Source organism: Rhinoderma darwinii, chromosome 11 (assembly GCF_050947455.1).
Source record: "Rhinoderma darwinii isolate aRhiDar2 chromosome 11, aRhiDar2.hap1, whole genome shotgun sequence".
Taxonomy (NCBI): domain Eukaryota; kingdom Metazoa; phylum Chordata; class Amphibia; order Anura; family Rhinodermatidae; genus Rhinoderma; species Rhinoderma darwinii.
Genome location: NC_134697.1, coordinates 94,108,834 through 94,134,677, shown reverse-complemented (window position 1 = coordinate 94,134,677; position 25,844 = coordinate 94,108,834). Strand labels below are relative to the sequence as shown.

Below are 25,844 nucleotides of genomic sequence, written 5' to 3'. Positions count from 1 at the left end.
TAGTATGGCGGCTGCTCGTTATCTGCCGTCTGGTTCAGGATTTGTGTGCCCGCAGATCACCCCTCAGGCCACCAGCACCACAACGGCTTTATAGAATGAATAGGGAGGAGAAGACTCGGGCAGTGTTAATGGGTTTAGATCTGATTTACAACGGTGACCAGAACTACACCCGATGATCATGACCTCACAGAATAAGAGTAGAATTCCCCTGCGCTTGTGTTCACACCGGGCGGAGGATACCTGCTCCCCCACCCTACACGCTGCGCCTGGTTTGCCTTTACAAGGAGTAGGGAACAAGGACTCCGCACACACTGGTCAGCGGAGGATCATTAGCCGCACATAACGGCGTCATTCCTCGCAGCAGCAGCGGAGGTTATTATCGGAAGAGCGATGTGCGGTCATCAGTGAGGAGTGGGGCGTGTTATCACTGCGATACAGCCGGAGAGGGAGGTGAGGAATACAGCGCAGACATCCGGCATAACACATGACAGGACTGCTGAAAGGGCCGGATAACGTGAGTGCTAGAGACGGGGACTGGCTATAGTGTAAATGGCGCTAACTAAGCACTGAAAAGGGTTAACATGGCACCTCCACATATTAATAGCAGAGCACAGAGAAGCCAGCGCCCCGGTAGAATAACGGATGAAAAGGATTCAGCTCGTTTGAGGGAGAATTTGGTGGCTCTGAAAAGAGCCTTTGTGTTGTAGTCTGTGCCGGGTTCAGACCTAAGCCCTCTCCCCACGAATCCTGCGGGCCAGTTGAATGTCTTTGGGCATGATGGTGACCCTCTTGGCGTGGATGGCGCACAGGTTGGTATCCTCAAACAGTCCGACCAGATAAGCCTCGCTGGCCTCCTGCAGAGCCATGACTGCTGAGCTCTGGAAGCGCAGATCGGTCTTGAAGTCCTGAGCGATCTCTCGCACCAGGCGCTGGAAGGGCAGCTTACGGATAAGAAGCTCGGTGGACTTCTGGTAGCGGCGGATTTCACGGAGAGCGACTGTGCCCGGGCGGTAACGATGAGGCTTCTTCACTCCGCCGGTAGCGGGAGCGCTCTTCCGTGCAGCTTTAGTAGCCAGCTGCTTGCGGGGCGCTTTCCCGCCGGTGGATTTACGCGCAGTCTGCTTTGTTCTGGCCATAGCTCTCCAACAACGTGCACACTAGTAGACTGATACGAGGAGAGGAAAGCGCAGAGTATTTATACACTTGAGCGTGTCCTCATTGGTCCGTGAAAGGCACACCCCTACATTCTATTGGCTTGTTCATAAAAAATATGCGCCCGACAAAGCAAATGTGATATTCGCGACCAATCACCGTTCCGAAGAGGCGGACACCGGTTTACATGATGTCCAGACGCAGCTTGTACAGCAGGGGGCGTTAATAAGATCATTTCTCCAGCTCTCTGCGAATTAGTTATCATCAGTAACAGCTCACTGTATTTCCATGTCCGCAGATCACGTACACAGCGTTATATAAGAGACTACTTCCCCATCATCCGCCGCTGCAGTGGTTTTATAGATCACACAAAAGGAAAATCCCCCACCCCATCCTTACACAGGACACTGTGCCCCACATCCAGAGGCAGCATATAAGGGTCACCATCCACCACGTGTAATGAGGAGCAGGGGACATTGTGCTCTATTTACACCGGAGAGAGTGTAAACCATCGGCCTCCTTCACGTGGATCCTGTGCTGTAAGCTACAAGTCTATTGCTGCCCCGGTCCTTATTCACACATTACACCTGGTGGACTGTGACCTGATAAACTCTGCCTGGATGTTACACCATAGTGACGGGACGGACACTGTGGAGGTCTGGATACAGCAGCTATGGCGTTCAGCGCAGATGACCAGAAATGACACTTGTCATAGAGTAACAGGGACATGAAGCTCCTCCGTGCACACGCGATGATAGCGCCTCCTTTATCTCAGGATCGCGCTGCTGTCTGTACCGGAGGAAACAGCGGCCAGTGATCATACAGCTCTGCCGGGGAGAAGGTGGTGGCTCTGAAAAGAGCCTTTGTGGGACAAGTAGCGGGCGGCTCTCGGTTATTTCTTCGTCACGGTCTTCCTGGACTTAGACGCCTTCTTAGCCGGAATCTTGGCAGCTTTCTTAGCCGGACTCTTGGCAGCTTTCTTAGCCGGACTCTTGGCAGCTTTCTTAGCCGGACTCTTGGCAGCTTTCTTAGCCGGACTCTTGGCAGCTTTCTTAGCCGGACTCTTGGCAGCTTTCTTAGCCGGACTCTTGGCAGCTTTCTTAGCCGGACTCTTGGCAGCTTTGGGCTTTGCCGCCTTCTTTGCTGGGCTCTTTGTTATTTTCTTGGGGGCAGGTTTTGGCTTCTTGGGGCTCTTCGCCACCTTCTTGGCAGCGGCAGGCCTCTTGGCCTTTGTCAGGCTCTTGGCCGGAGTCTTCTTCGGGGATTTGGCAGCAGCCGCCGGCTTCTTCTTGACCGCTTTGTCCTTAGTCTCCAGTTGCTTCTTGTTCAGCTTGAAGGAGCCGGAGGCGCCGCTGCCTTTCACCTGGAGAAGGGTTTCCTTGGTCACCAGAGTCTTGAGCGCCATCTTCAGGCGGCTGTTGTTCTTGTCTACATCGTATCCTCCAGCAGCCAGAGCCTTCTTCAGGGCGGCCAGAGACACCCCACTGCGCTCTTTGGAGGCGGACACGGCTTTCATGATGAGCTCGGACACGCTGGGACCGGAGGGTTTTTTGGTTTTCTTGGCGCCCCCTGCTGCAGGTTTTTTCGGCTGATTCTTGGATTTGGCGGCCGGCTCGGTGAGAGGAACAGCGGCGGCTGGTGCGGTCTCTGCCATCGTATAACACGGGAATCCACTAAAACAATTATTCTGCGAGGGAAAAACTCTGAGAACAGAGATGGGGGCGCCTCTTATATGTACAGCAGCTGCTCGGTGATTGGCTGCGATTGTCCTGAGCGTCTATTGGCTGACACTGATCACATGTCCTCCCTTTCCTCATCTGACAGGAGTGAAGCTCCGCTCTCCCCTTGTGCTTCCCTGCCCGGGATAAGAGCCCTTTCCGACTAGTAGCGGCCGGGCGAGCGGGCTCTCTACGTGACTTCCCCCTCCCTGACATTCCCCTACTCATTTCTAGCCTTCACTGGCAGAGATGCTGGGAAGGAGCCGGGTGGAGGCCCCGGGATCTCTGCCATAGTTCTGCCGATCTGCACGTCGCTGTGATCGGACAAGATAAATGTGTTTGCGGGAGCTCGTTCCCTCTATTCCCGACACTTGTCACTATCACAGGGTTCTTTACCACAATGTCTAACGTGCGGGAAGCTGATTGTCCGATGCGGGGGCGACCTGGAGCTGCAGAGAGCCCAGAAGGGTAACCCGGCACAGACGCGATGTCGGAGTGTCTTCCGCCTGTCTTACTGTAACTTGGCACAGAGGAGACACCAGAAACTGCTCCACCTGTGTTACAATAACCCAGCACAGAGGAAACACCAGAGTTTGCTCTACCTATGTTACAATAAGTCGTCAGAGGCAAGACACCAGCGTCTGCTCCACCTGTATTACAACTTCCCAGCACATAAAAGGCACAAGTCTGCTCCTCCTTTACTAAAATAACCTGACACAGGCCAGACCCCAAAACCTGCTCCTCCAGCAGTACATTACCCGGACACAGACAGGACACTAGAGACTTCTCCACCTGTATAACTATAACCTAGCACAGAGGAGGGAACAGACACTGTGTGTTCCTCTCGTACTACATTAAGCCGGCAAAAGACAAGACACCGTAGTATTGTCCCTGTCCCCTAATATTACGGCCATTATGTCTCCTGCAGGAGGGTACAGGGACACAATGCCGGTAATATGTCCCTGTTCCCTCATCTTCGAGGCATTATGTCCCTGTTCCTTCATATTACCGGCTTTATGTCCCTGTTCCCTCATCTACCAGGCATTATGCCCCTGTTCCCTCATATTACAGGCATTATGTCCCTGTTCCTTCATATTACAGGCATTATGTCCCTGTTCCTTCACATTACAGGCTTTATGTCCCTGTTCCCTCATCTACCAGGCATTATGCCCCTGTTCCCTAATATTACAGGCATTATGTCCCTGTTCCTTCATATTACAGGCATTATGTCCCTGATCCTTCATATTACAGGCTTCATGTCCCTGTTCCTTCATATTACAGGCTTTATGTCCCTGTTCCCTTATATTACAGGCATGATGTCCCTGATCCTTCATATTACAGGCTTCATGTCCCTGTTCCTTCATATTACCGGCATTATGTCCCTGTTCCCTCATCTTACAGGCATGATGTCCCTGTTCCTTCATAATACCGGCATTATGTCCCTGTTCCTTCATATTAGAGGCTTTATGTCCCTGTTCCCTTATATTACAGGCATTATGTCCCTTATCCTTCATATTACAGGCTTCATGTCCCTGTTCCTTCATATTACTGGCATTATGTCCCTGTTCCCTCATCTTACAGGCATGATGTCCCTGTTCCTTCATAATACCGGCATTATGTCCCTGTTCCCTCATATTACTGGCATTATGTCCCCTGTAGGAGGGTACAGGGACATAATGCCGGTAATATGTCCCTGTTTCCTCATCTTACAGGCATTATGTCCCTGTTCCTTCATATTACCGGCTTTATGTCCCTGCTCCCTCATTTTACAGACATTATGTCCCTGTTCCCTCATCTTACTGCCATTATCTCCCTGTTCCTTCTAATTACCGGCATTATTTCCCTGTTCCTTCATATTACCGGCATTATGTCCCTGTTCCTTCATATTACCGGCATTATGTCCCTGTTCCTTCATATTACAGGCATTTTGTCCCTGTTCCTTCATATGAACCGGCATTATGTGCCTGTTCCTTCATCTTACCGGAATTATATCTCTATTCCTTCATAATATTGGCATTACGTCCCGGGTTCCTTCATATTACCGGCATTACGTCCCTGTTTCTTCATATTACCGACATTACGTCCCGCCTCCTTCATATTATCGGCATTACGTCCCTGTTCCCTCATCTTACCGGCATTTTGTCCCTGTTCCCTCATCTTACCGGCATTATGTCCCTGTCCCCTCATATTACTGGCATTATGTCCAGTGTAGGAGGGCACAGGGACATAATGCCGGTTATATGTCCCTGTTCCCTCATCTTCGAGGCATTATGTCTCTGTTCCTTAATATTACTGGCTTTACGTCCCTTTTCCTTCATATTAGCAGCATTATATCCCTGTTCCTTCATGACAGGCATTATGTCCCTGTTTCTTCATATTACCGGCATTATGTCCCTGTTCCCTCATCTGAACCGGCATTATGTGCCTGTTCCTTCATCTTACTGGAATTATATCTCTATTCCTTCATAATATTGGCGTTACGTCCCGGGTTCCTTCATATTACTGGCATTACGTCCCTGTTTCTTCATATTACTGACATTACGTCCCGCCTCCTTCATATTATGGGCATTACGTCCCTGTTCCCTCATCTTACCGCCATTTTGTCCCTGTTCCCTCATCTTACCGGTATTATGTCCCTGTTCCTTCATCTTACCGACATTATGTCCTTGTACTTTCATATTACCGGCATTATGTCCCTGTTCCCTCATCTTACCGGCATTACCTCCCTGTTCCTTCATATAACAGGCATTACGTCCCTGTTTCTTCATATTACAGGCATTATCTCCCTGTTCCTTCATATAACAGGCATTATGTCCCTGTTCCTTCATATTACAGGTATTATGTCCCTGTTCCTTCATATTACAGGCATTATGTGCCTGTTCCTTCATATTACAGGTATTATGTCCCTGTTCCATCATATTACCGGCATTATGTCCCTGTTCCTTCATATTACTGGCATTATTTCCCTGTTCCTTCTTATCACAGGCATTATCTCCCTGTTCCCTCATCTTACAGGCATGATGTCCCTGTTCCTTCATAATAACGGCATTATGTCCCTGTTCCCTCATATTACCGGCATAATGTCCCTGTTCCCTCATATTACTGGCATTATATCCCCTCTAGGAGGGTACTGGGACATAATGCCGGTAATATAATGTCTGTAATATGAGGGAACAGGGACATAAAGCCGGTAATATGAAGGAACAGGAATATAATGCCTGTAAGATGAGGAAACAGGGACATGTCCCTGTTCCTTCATATTACCGGCTTTATGTCCCTGTTCCCTCATATTACAGACATTATGTCCCTGTTCCCTCATATTACCGGCATTACGTCCCTGCTCCTTCATATTACCGGAATTACGTCCCTATTTCTTCAAATTACCGGCATTATGTCCCTGTTCCTTCATATTACCAACATTATGTCCCTGTTACTTCATCTTTCCGGCATTATGTCCCTGTTCCCTCATCTGAACCGGAATTATGTGCCTGTTCTTTCATTTTACCGACATTATGTCCCTGTTCCTTCGTATTACCGGCATTACGTCCCGGTTTCTTCATATTACCGGCATTACGTCCCGGCTTCTTCATATTATCGGCATTACGTCCCTGTTCCCTCATCTTACCGGCATTTTGTCCCTGTTCCCTCATATTACCGGGATTATGTCCCTGTTCCTTCATCTTACCGACATAATGGCGGTAATCTGAAAGTACAAGGACATATCGGCATTACCTCCCTGTTCCTTCATAAAACTGCCATTACGTCCCTATTCCTTCATATTACCGGCATTATGTGCCTGTTCCTTCATCTTACAGGCATTATGTCCCTGTTCCTTCATCTTACAGGCATTATGTCCCTGTTCCTTTATATTACAGGCATTTTGTACCTGTTCCTTCTTATTACAGGCAGTGATCTTCTACTTCTATATACACGGGGGTAGGGGCTTCAGTATCACGTCCGTCTTCCGGTGAGGTGCCGGATATGTGGACTGCAGTGTGTCCCCTAATAGCGTCCTAGAAGCAGCTGACTGAATTGGGTCTTAGACCAGGGAATGTTAATGTGAAGGGAAAGAGTACCTTAGTGCTATACTTGCTGGCGAGTGATCCTCCGGCAGGAATACACCTCTTCGTAGCGGCGCTGCCGGACGCCGTTTGTGCCGATGCCTGCACGTACAGGAGTGGCAGAAACACCGCTGAATATCCGCTCAGTTGCTCATAGCGCTGTATAAGCGCACGAGCAGTGGATCAAACAGCTGACTTGCGGTGTTGCTTCTTCGGCGTCCAGCTTGCTGCTGGGCAACGTGCTTTCCGCAATCCTTGGAGAGAGGGCCAGTGTTTTCTTAGCTGCTGTCACTGCTACTAATGTTACCAGATTCTTACAACAAACAATAAATCTGTTACTGGGACCAACTTTGACACAAGTATCGGCTCGGCCCGTATCTCATTCTGCCGGACGGCTGGGATTAATAAGGCTGCTGGCAATAAATCTGTTAACCTCTAGTACTAATAATGAATCTGTCTGCTGTCCCGATATAGGACTCACTTTATTACAGTAACGCGTGCAGTTTCTTGCAGAGCAACATTTAGTGAGACGCATTCAATGAATGAAAAAGGACAAAACTGATGCAGCTGATACGGCATTTTACAAGAGTAAAACCCAATGTTGGAGGGGCCGTGTTTTCCAAGCTGCTCTCATTGCTACAAATGTTACGAGATTTTCAAAACAAACTAGCAATTTGTAGCACCAAGTTCGACATAAGTATGGACTTGCATTGTCTTGTATGTCACTTTGCCAGACTGCTGGTATAATCGAGCTGCTGGCAATACAATGACAGGAAACAGAATGCACCTATTTCTACTTCGTACTAACACTGTGCGTTGTCTATACTTAGGACTCCCCTCATCCCACTAACGCATGAAGTTGCTGCAGAGTAACATTTACTGAGACGCATTCAGAGAATGAAAAGGACAAATTGATGCAGCTCTATTCAGAAGTAACATCTAATATCAGAGCTCCAATAGTGCGGTACTTGAGGGAGACGAACATTACAGCCCAGTTTGTCCCCTTTATGCCCCCACTTTTGATATTTGATTTATGTACCTTTCCCTTTTATTCCCCTTCATCTACGATAAGTCACAATGCTGAATGGGATTTGTTCATTAAATGGGGTGTTCTCTACACAGGGACCGTTCACCCCTTCCCTGTTAGGTAGAATATACCTCTAAGCTCGTTGTTTTATTGATCTATAATTTTTCTTAATTCGAGAGATCCTTTGATCCGTGCGCTTCTTGCCCTTCTCTTCCCCTCCCTTTTTCATTTGTTCACATTTAGTTGGTGGTGTACACCAGGGCAGAATTAGAAGCAATGAGAGTCCTTGAGAGGAAGGGTTTGTTACCCTAATAGCGTCTCCTGTGTATATAAAGCATTGCCGCAGACCCCTCGTAGGACTTCTCCTTTGTAGTTTAGGAACTGCTCTTATCCGTACATGACGCGGGGATGGAATCTTACCTAAACACCTGGGATGATGGTGGTTATACTTCAGGGGGACCGAATTGTGACAACGCTCTTGAGACTGGAAGATATAATTTAAGACACTATGTAGTCGGGGACGGGTTGTAGATCATGAACACGAATCACTGGAGTAGTTGTACTATTAATGTGTTCTGTACAGTATAGTTAGTGCATCAATGAGGACAGCGCCACCATCTACCCGAGGCAGTAGTTAACTACTGCACCGCTCACCAGCTCCTGTGATCGGATAGATTTAATTCCACCAACCGAGAACAGACTCGTGGAAACCACCAATTAGCTGCACTGGGAGTGGCTTATGACGATTCCATATGTCACATGACTTGCTCTTCCAGTAGAACAGCGGTCAGGCAGCGTTGCTCATTTGCATAGCCCGTGTATAAATACAGCAGCGGTGGGAGGGTAAAGCATTCCATTATCTCAGTTGTGAGGAGATCGCAGTGTGTCATCATGCCTGAGCCCGCCAAGTCTGCCCCGGCGCCCAAGAAGGGCTCCAAGAAAGCCGTGACCAAGACACAGAAGAAGGACGGCAAGAAGCGGAGAAAGAGCAGGAAGGAGAGTTACGCCATTTACGTGTACAAGGTGCTCAAGCAGGTCCACCCTGACACCGGCATCTCGTCCAAGGCCATGGGCATCATGAACTCCTTCGTCAATGACATCTTCGAGCGCATCGCAGGGGAAGCCTCCCGCCTGGCTCACTACAACAAGCGCTCCACCATCACCTCCCGGGAGATCCAGACTGCCGTGCGCCTGCTGCTGCCTGGAGAGCTGGCCAAGCACGCCGTGTCCGAGGGCACCAAGGCCGTCACCAAGTACACCAGCGCCAAGTAATGTGCCCCGTCCCTGCAGTAAGAACACAAAGGCTCTTCTAAGAGCCACCCACCTTGTCTACAACAGAGCTGTGCCTGCTATTGTCTGGCCTCCCGCTAGTCTCCCTGTTCTGCGGCCGTTCTCGTGTCGGTTCAGATGCTGCTTCATACATTATGTGGCTGCCGGACAGGGAGGGACAATGCCGCGTGTGAGGAAGCCGGGACACGGATCCTGCGGGCAGATGACCCGTCATAATATCACACTGTCCAGAAGAAACAGAACATTGTACATTAGGAGACGGGAGGAAGCATGGGACATCTGTAAATAACAATGATGAGGGTAGTAGTCAGATTTATAACAGATGCCAGGGAAACTGCTTGTCGACGATAGAGAACAAGCAATCACACTGGCGAGGACTGGATAAAGGGTGGTTATTGTAATACAGGCGGAGCAGACTCTGGTGTCTCCTCTGTGTCGGGTATTGTAATACAGGCGGAGCAGACTCTGGTGTCTCCTCTGTACCGGGTGTTGTAATACAAGTGGAGCAGACTCTGGTCTCTCCTCTGTACCGGGTATTGTAATACAGGCGGAGCAGACTCTGGTGTCTCCTCTGTACCGGGTGTTGTAATACAGGCGGAGCAGACTCTGGTGTCTCCTCTGTACCGGGTGTTGTAATACAAGTGGAGCAGACTCTGGTGTCTCCTCTGCCGGGTATTGTAATACAAGTGGAGCAGACTCTGGCGTCTCCTCTGTTCCGGGTGTTGTAATACAAGTGGAGCAGACTGGTGTCTCCTCTGTGTCGGGTGTTGTAATACAAGTGGAGCAGACTCTTGTGTCTCCTCTGTGCCGGGTATTGTAATACAGGCGGAGCAGACTCTGGTGTCTCGTCTGTGCCGGGTATTGTAATACAAGTGGAACAGACTCTGGTGTCTCCTCTGTGCCGGGTATTGTAATACAAGTGGAGCAGACTCTGGTGTCTCCTCTGTGCCAGGTATTGTAATACAAGTGGAGCAGACTCTGGTGTCTCCTCTGTGTCGGGTGTTGTAATACAAGTGGAGCAGACTCTGGTGTCTCCTCTGTGCCGGGTATTGTAATACAGGCGGAGCAGACTCTGGTGTCTCCTCTGTGCCAGGTATTGTAATACAAGTGGAGCAGACTCTGGTGTCTCCTCTGTGCCAGGTATTGCAATACAGACTTTGCTGTTACAATAATCTTGCACAAAACAACAAAGTTTTCTCCACCCGTATTACAATACCCGTTTTTTTTTTGGTGCAAGGTTATTGTAGCCGCAAACTCTAGTGTGTTGAGTCGTTATTTTAATACAGGTGGAGCAGTCTCTGGTTTCTTCTACACGCTGTACTAGAACAGGGACATAATGCGGTAATAGGAGGGAACAGGGACAAAATGCCGGTAAGATGAGGGAACAAGGACATAATGCGGGGAATATGAGGGAACAGGGACGTAATGCCGGTAATAGGAAGGAACAAGGACATGATGCCTTTAATATGAGGGAACAGGGACATATTACTGGCATTATGTCCCTGTTCCCTCCTACATAGGACATAATGCCTGTAATATGAGGGAACAGGGACATAAAGCCGGTAATCTGAAGGAACAGGGACATAATGCCGGTAAGATGAGGGAACAGGGACATAATGCCGGTAATATGAGGGAACAGGGACATAAAGCCGGTAATATGAAGGAACAGGGACATAATGTCTGGAAGATGAGAGAACAGGGACATGTTACCTGCATTGTGTCCCTGTACCCTCCTACATAGGACATAATGCCAGTTACATGAGAGGACAGGGACATAATGCCGGTAATTCGGGAACGATACGGATGTAATAAAGACGTGTTACATGTTTGTACGTCACCACCTTTATACTGGAGATTGGCAGCGGACGTTGGAATTGTGCGTTTCACGGTATGGTTGGATAGAGAAGAATCAGCCCGTGCAGCCCGCAGATAAGCCCCTAATGCAGCAGCAGCTCTGCGCTATCACACCCGGGAATGTCCCCCCATATCCTGCAGCATGAAGGAGCGGCTGCACGGACTGAACGACTCTTCCAGACATGGGAGACCAGCGGGAATAAGGACATGCGCACGAATAAGCACAAGATGGAGGCGGCAGCTCTGTTGTAGACTTGGTGGGGGGCTCTTAGAAGAGCCTTTGGGTCCTTCCTGCGGGTACGGGGCACATTACTTGGCGCCTAATGAGAAGAAGCCGCCGCTGCTGCTTTATTCCTGCTCCATTCGAGTTCAGGCGGGAGATGTTCCTATTGGTAGAGACGGAGGAGGGGGCGTGGTGTTATCTGCGAGTCTATAGAAATATTCTACTTCCTCATTGGCTACAGCGTCTGGCGTTGAATATCAGTTTTAGATGCGGCCAATCAGAGAAGAAGCTCTCTGCTCCATCCGGGTATAAGAAGTGGCGGTCGGAGCGCAGCCGTTAGATCTGATCAGATAATAGACATGTCTGGAAGAGGAAAGCAAGGAGGCAAAGTGCGGGCTAAAGCCAAGACCCGCTCATCCCGGGCAGGACTTCAGTTTCCTGTCGGTCGTGTGCACAGACTTCTCCGCAAGGGCAACTACGCTGAGAGGGTCGGCGCCGGCGCTCCGGTCTACCTGGCCGCTGTGCTGGAATATCTGACCGCTGAGATCCTGGAACTGGCCGGAAATGCCGCCCGGGACAACAAGAAGACCCGAATCATCCCCCGTCACCTGCAGCTGGCCGTGCGCAATGACGAGGAGCTCAACAAGCTGCTGGGTGGTGTGACCATCGCTCAGGGAGGCGTCCTGCCCAACATCCAGGCCGTTCTGCTGCCCAAGAAGACCGAGAGCAGCAAAAGCGCCAAGAGCAAGTGATCGCCGCTTATCCCACATTTAACCACAAAGGCTCTTTTAAGAGCCGCCCACGTAATCCTTAGAACAGAGCTCTCACCGCTGATCTCCGATATGTAAACGTTCTGCGCCAGATAAGTGGCGCTGCTTGTACAGAGATCTAGCCATATGAATTCATATACCGCGGGGTTTCACATTGGAGAGGAAGCCGTAGGGTGGGTGGGAGTAGAACCGCGTTACTCATGACCTATACATTCACTACTGCCTCGTGCAGATGGTGGCGCTGTCCTCATTGGTGCACTAACTATACTGTACAGAACACATTAACCCGTTAGTGACCGCCAATATGCCTTTTCACGGCTGCCACTAACGGGCTTTATTCTGATGCATAGGCCTTTTCACGGCACTGCATCTGAATAAAATTGTGGCGCCGCGAAAAGAGATAGCTCCCTGCTCTCAGCTACCGGAGGTAGCTGAGGGCTTGGAGCACAGTCTGGGGACCGTTGTTGCGGTCCCCAAACCGGCGATCGCCGGTATTCAACGAATACCGGCGACCGCCGTTACAATTAATACAGCGGTTGAAAATTTACATTTTTATCTCCTCTCACCATGAATGTTTGGTGAGAGGAGATAAAAAACTACTTGTTAGGCCCCCGATCGTGCCCCCCTCCCCCCAACCGCCGGAAAAAAAAATGGCGCACGCATGCACTGTCAGTGAAAGGCAGCTATTCTGCCTGTAAATAGAAACTGATCAGGGACCGTTATAATTGGTCCCTGATCAGATGGTCACTGTGATATACTTATCACAGTGACCATAGTCCCAGATTTTCAAAATACAGCACAAGATTTGTGCTCTTTCCCTCCCTCCTCTCACTGTAGTTGATCTGTGAGAGGAGAGAGAGAGATACTATACAAATCTTGTGCTGTATTATACTGTAAAATACACCACATACATACTCGCCAGTGTTCAGATATTATCCGAATATTGTCCGTAATCACCCCAGATTACCCGTAATCACCCCAGATTACCCGTAATTACCCCAGATTACCCGTAATCACCCCAGATTACCCATAATTACCCCAGATTACCAGTAATCACCCCAGATTACACGTAATCACCCCCGTTTTTTTGTTTGTCTTCTAAAAAAAAATACAATTATTAGTGTGGTGAACATGAACCGCAGAAGCCGCAGAATGTTCTCTGCAGAGCAGGCATACGCCATGCTATGCTCTAGCGGTTCCGGCAGTGATACGGACACTGCGTCAGAAGCAGAACTTGGCTCAGAAAGCGACACAAGTTCTGCTTCTGCCACTGGACCCCCCAGCCCTATGGTGGTGGACGCAGCGGTCAGCGGTGAAGCGTCGGGAGACGGGCCTAGTACTGCAGTCCCTTCCGCAATTTGGGATCCTGCAATTGCTTTCTCCCCCCAAGTTTTGCCATTTACAGCGACTCCAGGCATCAACGCAGATGTCTCAAATTTTAGTCCCTATAATTTTTTTCATTTGTTTATAGGCGATCAGGTCCTGGAAATAATTGTCCAGCAGACGAATTTATACGCCAGGCAATTTGGCACCCAAAATCCCAGGTCTTGCTATGCCAGAGGATGGATCCCCACAACAGTTTCTGAAATAAACATTTTTTTGGGAATTACCCTAAACATGGGCATAGTAAAAAAAACCTCTATCCGCTCCTATTGGGCTACCAGCGCTATCCATAGCACGCCTGTATTTGCAGCCGTTATGGCCCGAACGCGCTATGAGACTCTAATGCGTTTCATGCATTTTTCTGACAATACACAAATCCCCCCAAGAAGTGACCCAGCCTATGATCGCCTCAACAAACTGAGACCCCTCATCTCCCTCCTAAGCGACTCATTTTTCAATTTATACACCCCAGGCCAAAAACTAGCGGTAGACGAGTCCCTTATGTCCTTCAAGGGCCGTCTATCGTTTCGCCAATACATCCCCTCCAAAGAGCCCGATACGGAGTGAAACTCTATAAGGTGTGCGAGAGCACAACGGGCTACACCTGTGCCTTTTTTATATATGAGGGCAGGGACCGCCACCTTAATCCCCCAGGATGCCCAGAGGATATTGGCATTAGTGGGAAAATTGTCTGGGAACTCATGGTGCCATTCCTACAAAAAGGGTACCATGTGTACACTGACAATTACTACACCAGTGTCCCCCTGTATAAGTCCCTCCATGCTGCGAATACAGGGGCCTGTGGGACGGTACGAGAAAATAGAGTCGGCTTCCCTCAACGACTGGTGTCCAGGCGACTAGTAAGGGATGCGTCACTCTCATTCACCAGTGACCAGTTGCTCGCTGTCAAATGGAGTGACAAAAAGGAGGTGTACATGCTCTCCACCGTGCACGAGGACACCACAGTGGCAGTGAGAGAGAGGGGCGCTACCTCTGATAAGAGGAAACCGGTCTGCGTTGTGGACTATAACAAGTTCATGGGGGGAGTCGATCTATCTGACCAGGTCCTACAACCGTACCTGGTCAAGCGCAAAACTAGGGCCTGGTATAAAAAGGTAGCGATCTACCTCATCCAGATGGCCACTTACAACAGTTATGTGCTGTACAAGACCCAGGGAACGCTCAGTTTCCTCCAGTATCAGGAGAAAATTATAGAGCGCCTCCTGTTTGACTCCCCCGCACCTGGAGACTCCTTTGAGTCGGAGAATGTCAAAAGGCTCACTGAGCGCCACTTCCTTCACCCCGTCCCTGCCACTGTGAACCAAAGATACCCCCAAAAGAGATGCCGGGTGTGCAGTAAGCACGGAAGGAGGAGCGATTCCCGGTTTTACTGCCCCATGTGCCCTTCAAATCCAGGCCTGTGCAACTACCCCTGTTTTGAGTCCTACCACACCGTATAATTTAGGGAACACCAAAAAAGGTGGGGGGGGATTCTTTTTAGGGAGTCAATTTCATTTATTCATATTTTATTTTTCGTTTCTGAGCTTTCCAAGGGAGGGAGGGATTCTCACGGGGAGGAAGTAAAGTATTTATTTCAGACTGTAAAACTAAATTTTCCCTTTATGATTTTTTTTTATACATTTCTTGGACAATTAAATCCAGGACTTGATCACTCACAAATGAATACTGTTTATTGTGCAGGAGCCACATCTGTCTATTCAGAACATGGACCCCACAAGTGTTCTTGAAATAAAAAATAAATGTGGGCATTGCATTTATTAGTAGATAAATCCCACACCTGCGGCCCGTGCCGCCCCTGAATTAGTGGATAAATCCCACACCTGCGGCCCGTGCCGCCCCTGAATTAGTGGATAAATCCCACACCTGCGGCCCGTGCCGCCCCTGAATTAGTGGATAAATCCCACACCTGCGGCCCGTGCCGCCCCTGAATTAGTGGATAAATCCCACACCTGCGGCCCGTGCCGCCCCTGAATTAGTGGATAAATCCCACCCCTGCGGCCCGTGCCGCCCCTGAATTAGTAGATAAATCCCACCCCTGCGGCCCGTGCCGCCCCTGAATTAGTGGAAGTCGTGCATTTTAGCAATGGTTACAAGAATAAATTGAGGATGTATTTCCTTTTTGTTATGACTATGTCCTGCCACATGCGGCTGTTACATTCCTAATTCTGTACCGTGATACGGGCATGATATTTTTTTTTTGGAGGATCTCTAATAATCGAGCTGTTCCTTATCAATACACCATGGGCTTTGTTACGGTTCTTCTGGAAATACTGACATCATTTTGGGGATTAGTGATCCTTTACTGTTCCTATAGATGGTTTTGGACCCTGTCCCTCTATATATTCTGTAGGTGATTGGTTGTTTTGTGCACATAGCGGTTCCTACCTTGCCGGGCAGGGGTCTGTTATGGTGTACTGCGTCACTTGGCACGTTCGTCCCTCATAAGGATTGATGGAGCTAAAGAGACGTTGTACAACCAGTCACTGAAAAAAAAAAACCTTGTCATGGCCGCCCTGCAGGTTCTTCTATCTAGTGAAGACTCGAGTTTGCCACATAGTTGGATACATTTTCCTCCATTTGTTTGAAGATATTGCCCGTCACTCCAGTACAGTTTATTTTTTCCTCTCTGACTGATTTTATATTAGGACAGAATTCTGTCCACAATGACATCATAATGGCACCAACTGCTTCTTCAGCAAGACATAGTCATAAGTACAGGCAAATACGTCTATAGCGACATGTATTCGTTATGAATACACGGCTTCACTTCTCTTCTGTATGCCGCACAAATTTATTAATGTGGCATATTTCTAACAAAATAACCTTCTACCACGTCTCCTCTATTTCATGTGGAAACGTAATAAGAGTTTGAAGAAAACATTATATACCCATAGTGTCTGAAATGATACCCATTATTTCCTCGTTTAATACATGTTTGGTCCGCATGCCCACTACACCACTAGATGAAGACCTTTAGGGGTTTAGTTTTTAAAATGGGGTCATTTCTGCGTGTTTTTTTTTTTTGTTCAGGCAGCTCAATGCCTCTAAATGCATGATATGGGGCCGAGAATTTATTCAATTGTGCCCTGAAAGCCAAAGGGTGCTCCCTCTCTTTTTGGCCCAGCCACACGTCTAATAAGCAGATTGGGGCAACAATGAGAGTATTTTTGAAAACAGGAGAAACGGGGTGATAGATTTTGGGGTGTGTTTCTTCATTTTCATGGTCGCTTTACAAAGAAATCTGTCTTCAAAGTGATACTTTTATGAAAAAAGTGAAGTTTAATTTTTTTTCACCTGCTATGCATTAAATTTAGCAAAAAACTGTGGAGTCAAAATACTCACTACAGCCCTAGATAAATACCTTAAGGGGTCTAGTTTTCTAAATGGGGTCGTTTATGGGAAGTTTCTATCGTTCTGGTAGTTCAAAACCTCTCCAAATATACATTGGGGCCTAAAACATTTTCAAGCAAAAGTCCTGAAAGCCTCCGTGTGCTCCCTTCCTTTCAGGCCCTGCCGTGTGTCCAGGCAACGCATTAGGGTCACAATGGGGGCATTTTTGAAAACAGGAGAAACAGGGTGATAGATTTTGGGGTGTGTTTCTTCATTCTTATGGTCGCTTTACAAAGAAATCGGTCTTCAAAGTGATAATTTTATGAAAAAAGTGAGATTATATTTTTTTACGCCTGCTTTGCATGAATTCTTACAAAAAAACTGTGGGGTCAAAATACTTACAACACCCCTTAATAAATACCTTAAGGGGTGTAGTTTGCAAAATGGGGTCACTTGTGGGGGTTTCCACCATTCTGACACCTATGAGCCTCTGAAAACCTGGCTTGGTGCAGGAAAACCAAATGTACTTCAAAATGTATAAAATTATTACTAAAATTGTAAGTCTTCTAAATTGCTCAAAAAAAAATTTTTTTTTCAAAAGTGCTGCCAAAATAGAGTAAAGAGATGGAAATATATATTTAATAAAAAAAATTGTACAGTATGTGTGTACATATGTGACATATTGCCGTTAAAAATAGGGAAAAATGATAATTTTTACAAAATGTCTTCATTTTTTTCTATTTTTTTATTCATTTCCGCAAATCGTATCAGTCTACTTTTACCACTAAAATAAAGTACAACATGTGATGAAAAAACAATGTCAGAATTACTTGGATATTCAAAACTTTCGCAGAGTTATTCTCTGATGAAGTCAGACATACCAGATTTAACAAATCTGGCTTGGTCATTAAGGCCCAAACAGGCCCCGTCATTAAGGGGTTAATACAGGTGGAACAAACTCTGGTGTCTGTGCCTGGTTATTGGAGCAGTCTCTGGTTTCTTCTACACGCTGTAATAGAACAGGGACATAATGTCGGTAATATGAGGGAGCAGGGACATAATGCCGGTTATATGAAGGAAGAGGGACAAAATGCCGGAAATATGAAGAAACAGGGACATAATGCTGGTGTCGAAGAAACCCCTTCCAGGTAGCACCTTTTGGGATGGGCGTTCTAATGGGCTCCCTCTGCTTTGTCAGGTGGTATTCTAATATGGTAATTGAAGTATCAGCAGTGCACCGGGAGATCAATAAAGACAATAGCAATCTGTTGTCTCAATCAATATTCTCATTTATTATCAAGATACATAGGTTAATATACCCTCAGGGCGTACCCTCTAACCAGGGTGTTACCTCTCATGCAACAACCAATCATAACATTTTACACGTAGACTGAAAATACGTCACAGGGTACCTTCCCACTGAGGTCACGTGATCTTTCTAACACCTGCAAATCCTGGCCTACAAACAATAGAAATGTAGGAGGTTTTCATAAGTGTATGTGGTGATTTCATATATGTGTGTGAAATACTGAGATGAAGAGAATTAATTACAAATATGATGATTATTTCAGGCCTAGGCGTTCTGCCAGACTCCTATCTACCAGTATTGAAGGCCACGAAGAAGAACACAAAGTAATAACTTATTCCCTTGTGATTTAAGCAGAACCAGAAAGAGATCATTACAAAATGGAGAATCCATATCTTCATAATCCGGCATCCTGCTGGATAATTCATAGTGTCGTTTAATACAGAGAACATAAGCAATTTGACCAGCCATCACAAACCCCCCTTTTTCTCATATTAAAATACAGAGATTAAGAATGATCTGATTATAAACCTCAAATAAAATAGTGAATAGGGCCACTACTAGTAATATAATGCGATCACCAAGTTCAGGTTTGGGTATAGGGTCCCGTCAGTGCGTTGACGAGTCCCGTAGTTGCTCGTCTGCACGGCTGCTTGGATTTGTTGGACCCTACCTCTGTCAATATTTTATATGGTGATAACAATAACAACATGTCCTGTATAAAAGTCCTAACATGTATATAAGATATAAGTGGCAAAGCTTTAATAAATGAACACACACTTAGTGTTACATGGGGGGGGGGGGGTGTTCACCCATTCACCAGGTTCTGGCCTTGTGCATAAAATCCCTGTCACATAGGGTATTGTTGATTAAAAGGTTTCGGCTTATGATAGACAATTTTCTTAGCCTTCTTACATAGCATAGGTATCAGATATGCTACTAATTGAACAAAAACGTATATAATCAATATTACGAGTAATATATGTAAAGCGCCTTGCATGAGTCCTGCAGCCCATCCTCCAATGCCTCTGAACCATGAGTCCTGCAGCCCATCCTCCAATGCCTCTGAACCATGAGTCCTGCAGCCCATCCTCCAATGCCTCTGAACCATGAGTCCTGCAGCCCATCCTCCAATGCCTCTGAACCATGAGTCCTGCAGCCCATCCCCCAATGCCTCTGAACCATGAGTCCTGCAGCCCATCCTCCAATGCCTCTGAACCATGAGTCCTGCAGCCCATCCTCCAATGCCTCTGAACCATGAGTCCTGCAGCCCATCCCCCAATGCCTCTGAACCATGAGTCCTGCAGCCCATCCTCCAATGCCTCAGAACCATGAGTCCTGCAGCCCATCCTCCAATGCCTCTGAACCATGAGTCCTGCAGCCCATCCTCCAATGCCTCTGAACCATGAGTCCTGCAGCCCATCCTCCAATGCCTCTGAACCATGAGTCCTGCAGCCCATCCTCCAATGCCTCTGAACCATGAGTCCTGCAGCCCATCCTCCAATGCCTCTGAACCATGAGTCCTGCAGCCCATCCCCCAATGCCTCTGAACCATGAGTCCTGCAGCCCATCCTCCAATGCCTCTGAACCATGAGTCCTGCAGCCCATCCTCCAATGCCTCTGAACCATGAGTCCTGCAGCCCATCCCCCAATGCCTCTGAACCATGAGTCCTGCAGCCCATCCTCCAATGCCTCAGAACCATGAGTCCTGCAGCCCATCCTCCAATGCCTCTGAACCATGAGTCCTGCAGCCCATCTTCCAATGCCTCTGAACCATGAGTCCTGCAGCCCATCCTCCAATGCCTCTGAACCATGAGTCCTGCAGCCCATCCCCCAATGCCTCTGAACCATGAGTCCTGCAGCCCATCCTCCAATGCCTCTGAACCATGAGTCCTGCAGCCCATCCTCCAATGCCTCTGAACCATGAGTCCTGCAGCCCATCCCCCAATGCCTCTGAACCATGAGTCCTGCAGCCCATCCTCCAATGCCTCTGAACCATGAGTCCTGCAGCCCATCCTCCAATGCCTCTGAACCATGAGTCCTGCAGCCCATCCTCCAATGCCTCTGAACCATGAGTCCTGCAGCCCATCCTCCAATGCCTCTGAACCATGAGTCCTGCAGCCCATCCTCCAATGCCTCTGAACCATGAGTCCTGCAGCCCATCCTCCAATGCCTCTGAACCATGAGTCCTGCAGCCCATCCTCCAATGCCTCTGAACCATGAGTCCTGCAGCCCATCCTCCAATGCCTCTGAACCATGAGTCCTGCAGCCCATCCTCCAATGCCTCTGAACCATGAGTCCTGCAGCTCATCCTCCAATGCCTCTGAACCATGAGTCCTGCAGCCCATCCTCCAATGCCTCTGAACCATGAGTCCTGCAGCCCATCCTCCAATGCCTCTGAACCATGAGTCCTGCAGCCCATCCTCCAATGCCTCTGAACCATGAGTCCTGCAGCCCATCCTCCAATGCCTCTGAACCATGAGTCCTGCAGCCCATCCTCCAATGCCGCTGAACCATGAGTCCTGCAGCCCATCCTCCAATGCCTCTGAACCATGAGTCCTGCAGCCCATCCTCCAATGCCTCTGAACTATGAGTCCTGCAGCCCATCCTCCAATGCCTCTGAACCATGAGTCCTGCAGCTCATCCTCCAATGCCTCTGAACCATGAGTCCTGCAGCCCATCCTCCAATGCCTCTGAACCATGAGTCCTGCAGCCCATCCTCCAATGCCTCTGAACCATGAGTCCTGCAGCCCATCCTCCAATGCCTCTGAACCATGAGTCCTGCAGCCCATCCTCCAATGCCTCTGAACCATGAGTCCTGCAGCCCATCCTCCAATGCCTCTGAACCATGAGGCCGGGTTCAGCCATGACAACCAGTCTGGCCAATCTAGGTTCCAATCTTCTTCAGAATTGGCTTCCCTATATTCCTCCTTTAATTGCTGTGCTTGCTCAATATCATGTTTAATCTGTACTGTCCCTTGGGGATCTATATAATGACAGCATGCAGGACCCACTATCTGGCACATACCCCCTTGACTTGCAGTTAAGTAATCTAGTACAAGTGTATGTTGGTTAGTAACAGTAATAAGCTGTCGGGTAAGTACTGAAGAAACATTTAAAGCATCAAATATTAATTCGGTCATATTGTCAAACAACTCTGCTAGTTTTTCTATGTTATGTGCGTTTCTAATTGGTCCTCCAAAGATAGAGCATATCCTAACTTGGTGTGCCAAGGTAAGTGTACCAATGGGTGGGCTTTTTGCTTTCCCTCCCTTTTGTACAGCATATGTTTTGGTACTTTATCATAAGGAAGAGCATCCTTGTCCCATGTCCAGGTAGCAGACTGTAACCTAGCTAGGGTACAGGTACCTGTGTAGTCTGCGGGATCCATTTATATGCATTATGTCCGCACACTATATATATATCATGGGGAAGGTCAAACCATTGCATACTTCCTAGGGTTAACATATGAGCAAAATGAACTAAGGGAAAAGACTGCTGTAATACACACCAAGGACAATTTGTTCCCAAAGACCCATGGTATACTCCTGTGCATCCACAATACATAGTTTCATTCCCTTGTAAGTCTGTTTCTTCCATATACCCTGGATAACGTTTACAATCAGTCTTACTTCCTGAAGGGAAGAAATGGCCGTATTCCCAACTACCATTATGTATGTACCGTTCTACCAGACTTGGTCTAAATACATCTGAGGTCTGTTGGGTTTTATTGCAGCTTATCTTTATGCCTTTTATGGGGATCTCACCTAGTGTCAGTGTTTTAGTGACATTTTTAGGGACCCATTTTCCATTTTCCTTTTGTGTGAGAATCAGTGCCTTACCAGGTATCAGGGTTAGATTTACCTGCCACCAGGGATCCTCCATCCATCCTGCTATGGGTAAGGGCACACTGGTATTAGACCATGTATACCTTTTTGTGTTATCCTTTACCTTTGAGGGATCCCAACATGTAGTGTTAAGAAGTTCTTTCTCACTAAGGGGCACAGCCATGTATGGCATGGATTTTGAACTTATAGGACTGTGTGTACATATCCAACAATTAGATAAGTTTGTTAATGCTGTTATAATTTGATGATGTTTTATGAATTTATTGTCCACTTCCTCCTTGAGAACTTGAGTCATCGTCCCCACGAGGGGCAACATCAACACCAACCCTGCCAAGGGCAACATCATGGATCGAGGCGACGTCATCTGGGCTGATAACTTTTTTACAATGGCTTGCATGTATCCAATTGGCTCGTCCTTGGAGCTTCACTGATGTGGCGGTGACCAGCTGTACTTCTACTGGTTGGCTGTACCTTGGAGCTTCACTGATGTGGCGGTGACCAGCTGTACTTCTACTGGTTGGCTGTACCTTGGAGCTTCACTGATGTGGCGGTGACCAGCTGTACTTCTACTGGTTGGCTGTACCTTGGAGCTTCACTGATGTGGCGGTGACCGGCTGTACTTCTACTGGTTGGCTGTACCTTGGAGCTTCACTGATGTGGCGGTGACCAGCTGTACTTCTACTGGTTGGCTGTACCTTAGAGCTTCACTGATGTGGCGGTGACCAGCTGTACTTCTACTGGTTGGCTGTACCTTGGAGCTTCACTGATGTGGCGGTGACCAGCTGTACTTCTACTGGTTGGCTGTACCTTGGAGCTTCACTGATGTGGCGGTGACCAGCTGTACTTCTACTGGTTGGCTGTACATTGGAGCTTCACTGATGTGGCGGTGACCGGCTGTACTTCTACTGGTTGGCTGTACCTTGGAGCTTCACTGATGTGGCGGTGACCGGCTGTACTTCTACTGGTTGGCTGTACCTTGGAGCTTCACTGATGTGGCGGTGACCGGCTGTACTTCTACTGGTTGGCTGTACCTTGGAGCTTCACTGATGTGGCGGTGACCGGCTGTACTTCTACTGGTTGGCTGTACCTTGGAGCTTCACTGATGTGGCGGTGACCAGCTGTACTTCTACTGGTTGGCTGTACCTTGGAGCTTCACTGATGTGGCGGTGACCGGCTGTACTTCTACTGGTTGGCTGTACCTTGGAGCTTCACTGATGTGGCGGTGACCGGCTGTACTTCTACTGGTTGGCTGTACCTTGGAGCTTCACTGATGTGGCGGTGACCAGCTGTACTTCTACTGGTTGGCTGTACCTTGGAGCTTCACTGATGTGGCGGTGACCGGCTGTACTTCTACTGGTTGGCTGTACCTTGGAGCTTCACTGATGTGGCGGTGACCGGCTGTACTTCTACTGGTTGGCTGTACCTTGGAGCTTCACTGATGTGGCGGTGACCGGCTGTACTTCTACTGGTTGGCTGTACCTTGGAGCTTCACTGATGTGGCGGTGACCAGCTTTACTTCTACTGGTTGGCTGTACCTTGGAGCTTCACTGATGTGGCGGTGACCAGCTGTACTTCTACTGGTTGGCTGTACCTTGGAGCTTCACTGATGTGGCGGTGACCAGCTGTACTTCTACTGGTTGGCTGTACCTTGGAGCTTCACTGATGTGGCGGTGACCAGCTGTACTTCTACTGGTTGGCTGTACCTTGGAGCTTCACTGATGTGGCGGTGACCAGCTGTACTTCTACTGGTTGGCTGTACCTTGGAGCTTCACTGATGTGGCGGTGACCGGCTGTACTTCTACTGGTTGGCTGTACCTTGGAGCTTCACTGATGTGGCGGTGACCGGCTGTACTTCTACTGGTTGGCTGTACCTTGGAGCTTCACTGATGTGGCGGTGACCGGCTGTACTTCTACTGGTTGGCTGTACCTTGGAGCTTCACTGATGTGGCGGTGACCAGCTGTACTTCTACTGGTTGGCTGTACCTTGGAGCTTCACTGATGTGGCGGTGACCGGCTGTACTTCTACTGGTTGGCTGTACCTTGGTTCCAGACTGCTCCTGTTGTGTATCTTTGTTACCACCCAGTCTCCAGGTTGTAGTGAGTGGGTACCTGAAAGAAAGTTTGGATCTTACCACTGCTTTGTGGGTGATTGGGAGTATGAAATGCTTGTTCTATCCCAAGGCTTTTTAATATGTTCCTCAATAGTTCTTGGGTAAAGTGAGTACCTCTGTCACTTTCAATTGTCTCTGGTACTCCATAGCGGCACACTACCTCAGCTATCAGTTTCTTTGCTGTGGTATCTGCATTTGCTTTAGCCACTGGAAAAGCTTCTGGCCATCCATTGTGGACCACAGCATACCCGGTGAGGAAATGTCCTTTGTCTTCGCTCCAATATCGAGATCCATCTTGGGAAATACAGTGACCAAGGAAAACCACTGTTTTGGCACATAATTGCAGCTTGTGCTCGCACGTTTTACAGCCACTTCTTCTAGGAACATTAATAGTGATTTAGAATCTGTTTCACTGTTCTCCAGACTCTCACTACAAAGTAACAAATCATCTACATATTGTAGTAGAACTGAGGACTAATTGGGGGGCTGCCAGGTGTCCAGAATATCTTTCATGGTACGTGAGAAGATATCAGGGGAGTTTGTGGCACCCTGTGGCAGCACTACCCAAGCATACTGTCTTCCCCTATGTGTAAATGCAAAATACTGCTGGCACTCTTTATCCAGCGGGATGGAGAAGAAAGCATTGGCTAAGTCTATAACTGTGAAATAGACTGCAGTGCCGGGGACCTGGTTGAGCAGGGTATGTGGGTTATACCTGTGACATAGACTGCAGTGCCGGGGACCTGGTTGAGCAGGGTATGTGGGTTATACCTGTGACATAGACTGCAGTGCCGGGGACCTGGTTGAGCAGGGTATGTGGGTTATACCTGTGACATAGACTGCAGTGCCGGGGACCTGGTTGAGCAGGGTATGTGGGTTATCCCTGTGACATAGACTGCAGTGCCGGGGACCTGGTTGAGCAGGGTATGTGGGTTATACCTGTGACATAGACTGCAGTGCCGGGGACCTGGTTGAGCAGGGTATGTGGGTTATACCTGTGACATAGACTGCAGTGCCGGGGACCTGGTTGAGCAGGGTATGTGGGTTATACCTGTGACATAGACTGCAGTGCCGGGGACCTGGTTGAGCAGGGTATGTGGGTTATACCTGTGACATAGACTGCAGTGCCGGGGACCTGGTTGAGCAGGGTATGTGGGTTATACCTGTGACATAGACTGCAGTGCCGGGGACCTGGTTGAGCAGGGTATGTGGGTTATACCTGTGACATAGACTGCAGTGCCGGGGACCTGGTTGAGCAGGGTATGTGGGTTATACCTGTGACATAGACTGCAGTGCCGGGGACCTGGTTGAGCAGGGTATGTGGGTTATACCTGTGACATAGACTGCAGTGCCGGGGACCTGGTTGAGCAGGGTATGTGGGGTATACCTGTGACATAGACTGCAGTGCCGGGGACCTGGTTGAGCAGGGTATGTGGGTTATACCTGTGACATAGACTGCAGTGCCGGGGACCTGGTTGAGCAGGGTATGTGGGTTATACCTGTGACATAGACTGCAGTGCCGGGGACCTGGTTGAGCAGGGTATGTGGGTTAGGCACTTGTGGTGTATTAATTATTGTCACAGCATTCACAGCCCGTAGGTCATGTACCAACCGGTACTGTACAGGTTGACCGGGCAGTGTCTTTTTCTTTACCGGGTAGAGAGGAGTGTTGAAAGGCGAGATTATGGGCACTATAAGATTGTTTTCCAGTAAGGAGTTAATATCCTTTTCTATAGCAGCGTCTTGCTGT

The 25,844-nt window shown here is 48.4% G+C and overlaps 4 protein-coding genes across 4 annotated transcripts; 2 read left to right on the top strand and 2 right to left on the bottom strand.

Moving 5' to 3' along the window:
- Positions 1-725: 725 nt before the first annotated feature.
- On the bottom strand, positions 726-1,136 carry LOC142663075 (histone H3). The gene has a single exon (XM_075841375.1). It carries the CDS (start codon positions 1,134-1,136, stop codon positions 726-728), a length of 411 nt encoding a protein of 136 aa, XP_075697490.1.
- Positions 1,137-2,044: 908 nt separating this feature from the next.
- Positions 2,045-2,806, bottom strand: LOC142663457 (histone H1.01-like). Its single transcript, XM_075842123.1, has one exon. The coding sequence runs from the start codon at positions 2,804-2,806 to the stop codon at positions 2,045-2,047; it is 762 nt and encodes a 253-aa protein (XP_075698238.1).
- A 6,043-nt stretch (positions 2,807-8,849) lies between these two features.
- Positions 8,850-9,230, top strand: LOC142663074 (histone H2B 1.1). The gene has a single exon (XM_075841374.1). It carries the CDS (start codon positions 8,850-8,852, stop codon positions 9,228-9,230), a length of 381 nt encoding a protein of 126 aa, XP_075697489.1.
- A 2,454-nt stretch (positions 9,231-11,684) lies between these two features.
- LOC142663467 (histone H2A type 1) lies at positions 11,685-12,077 on the top strand. Its single transcript, XM_075842141.1, has one exon. It carries the CDS (start codon positions 11,685-11,687, stop codon positions 12,075-12,077), a length of 393 nt encoding a protein of 130 aa, XP_075698256.1.
- The last annotated feature ends 13,767 nt before the right edge of the window (positions 12,078-25,844 follow it).

Bases quoted from the DNA above. Each gene is read 5' to 3' on its own strand.
- LOC142663075 (XM_075841375.1), bottom strand. From the start codon at position 1,136: ATGGCCAGAACAAAGCAGACTGCGCGTAAATCCACCGGCGGGAAAGCG.
- LOC142663457 (XM_075842123.1), bottom strand. From the start codon at position 2,806: ATGGCAGAGACCGCACCAGCCGCCGCTGTTCCTCTCACCGAGCCGGCC.
- LOC142663074 (XM_075841374.1), top strand. From the start codon at position 8,850: ATGCCTGAGCCCGCCAAGTCTGCCCCGGCGCCCAAGAAGGGCTCCAAG.
- LOC142663467 (XM_075842141.1), top strand. From the start codon at position 11,685: ATGTCTGGAAGAGGAAAGCAAGGAGGCAAAGTGCGGGCTAAAGCCAAG.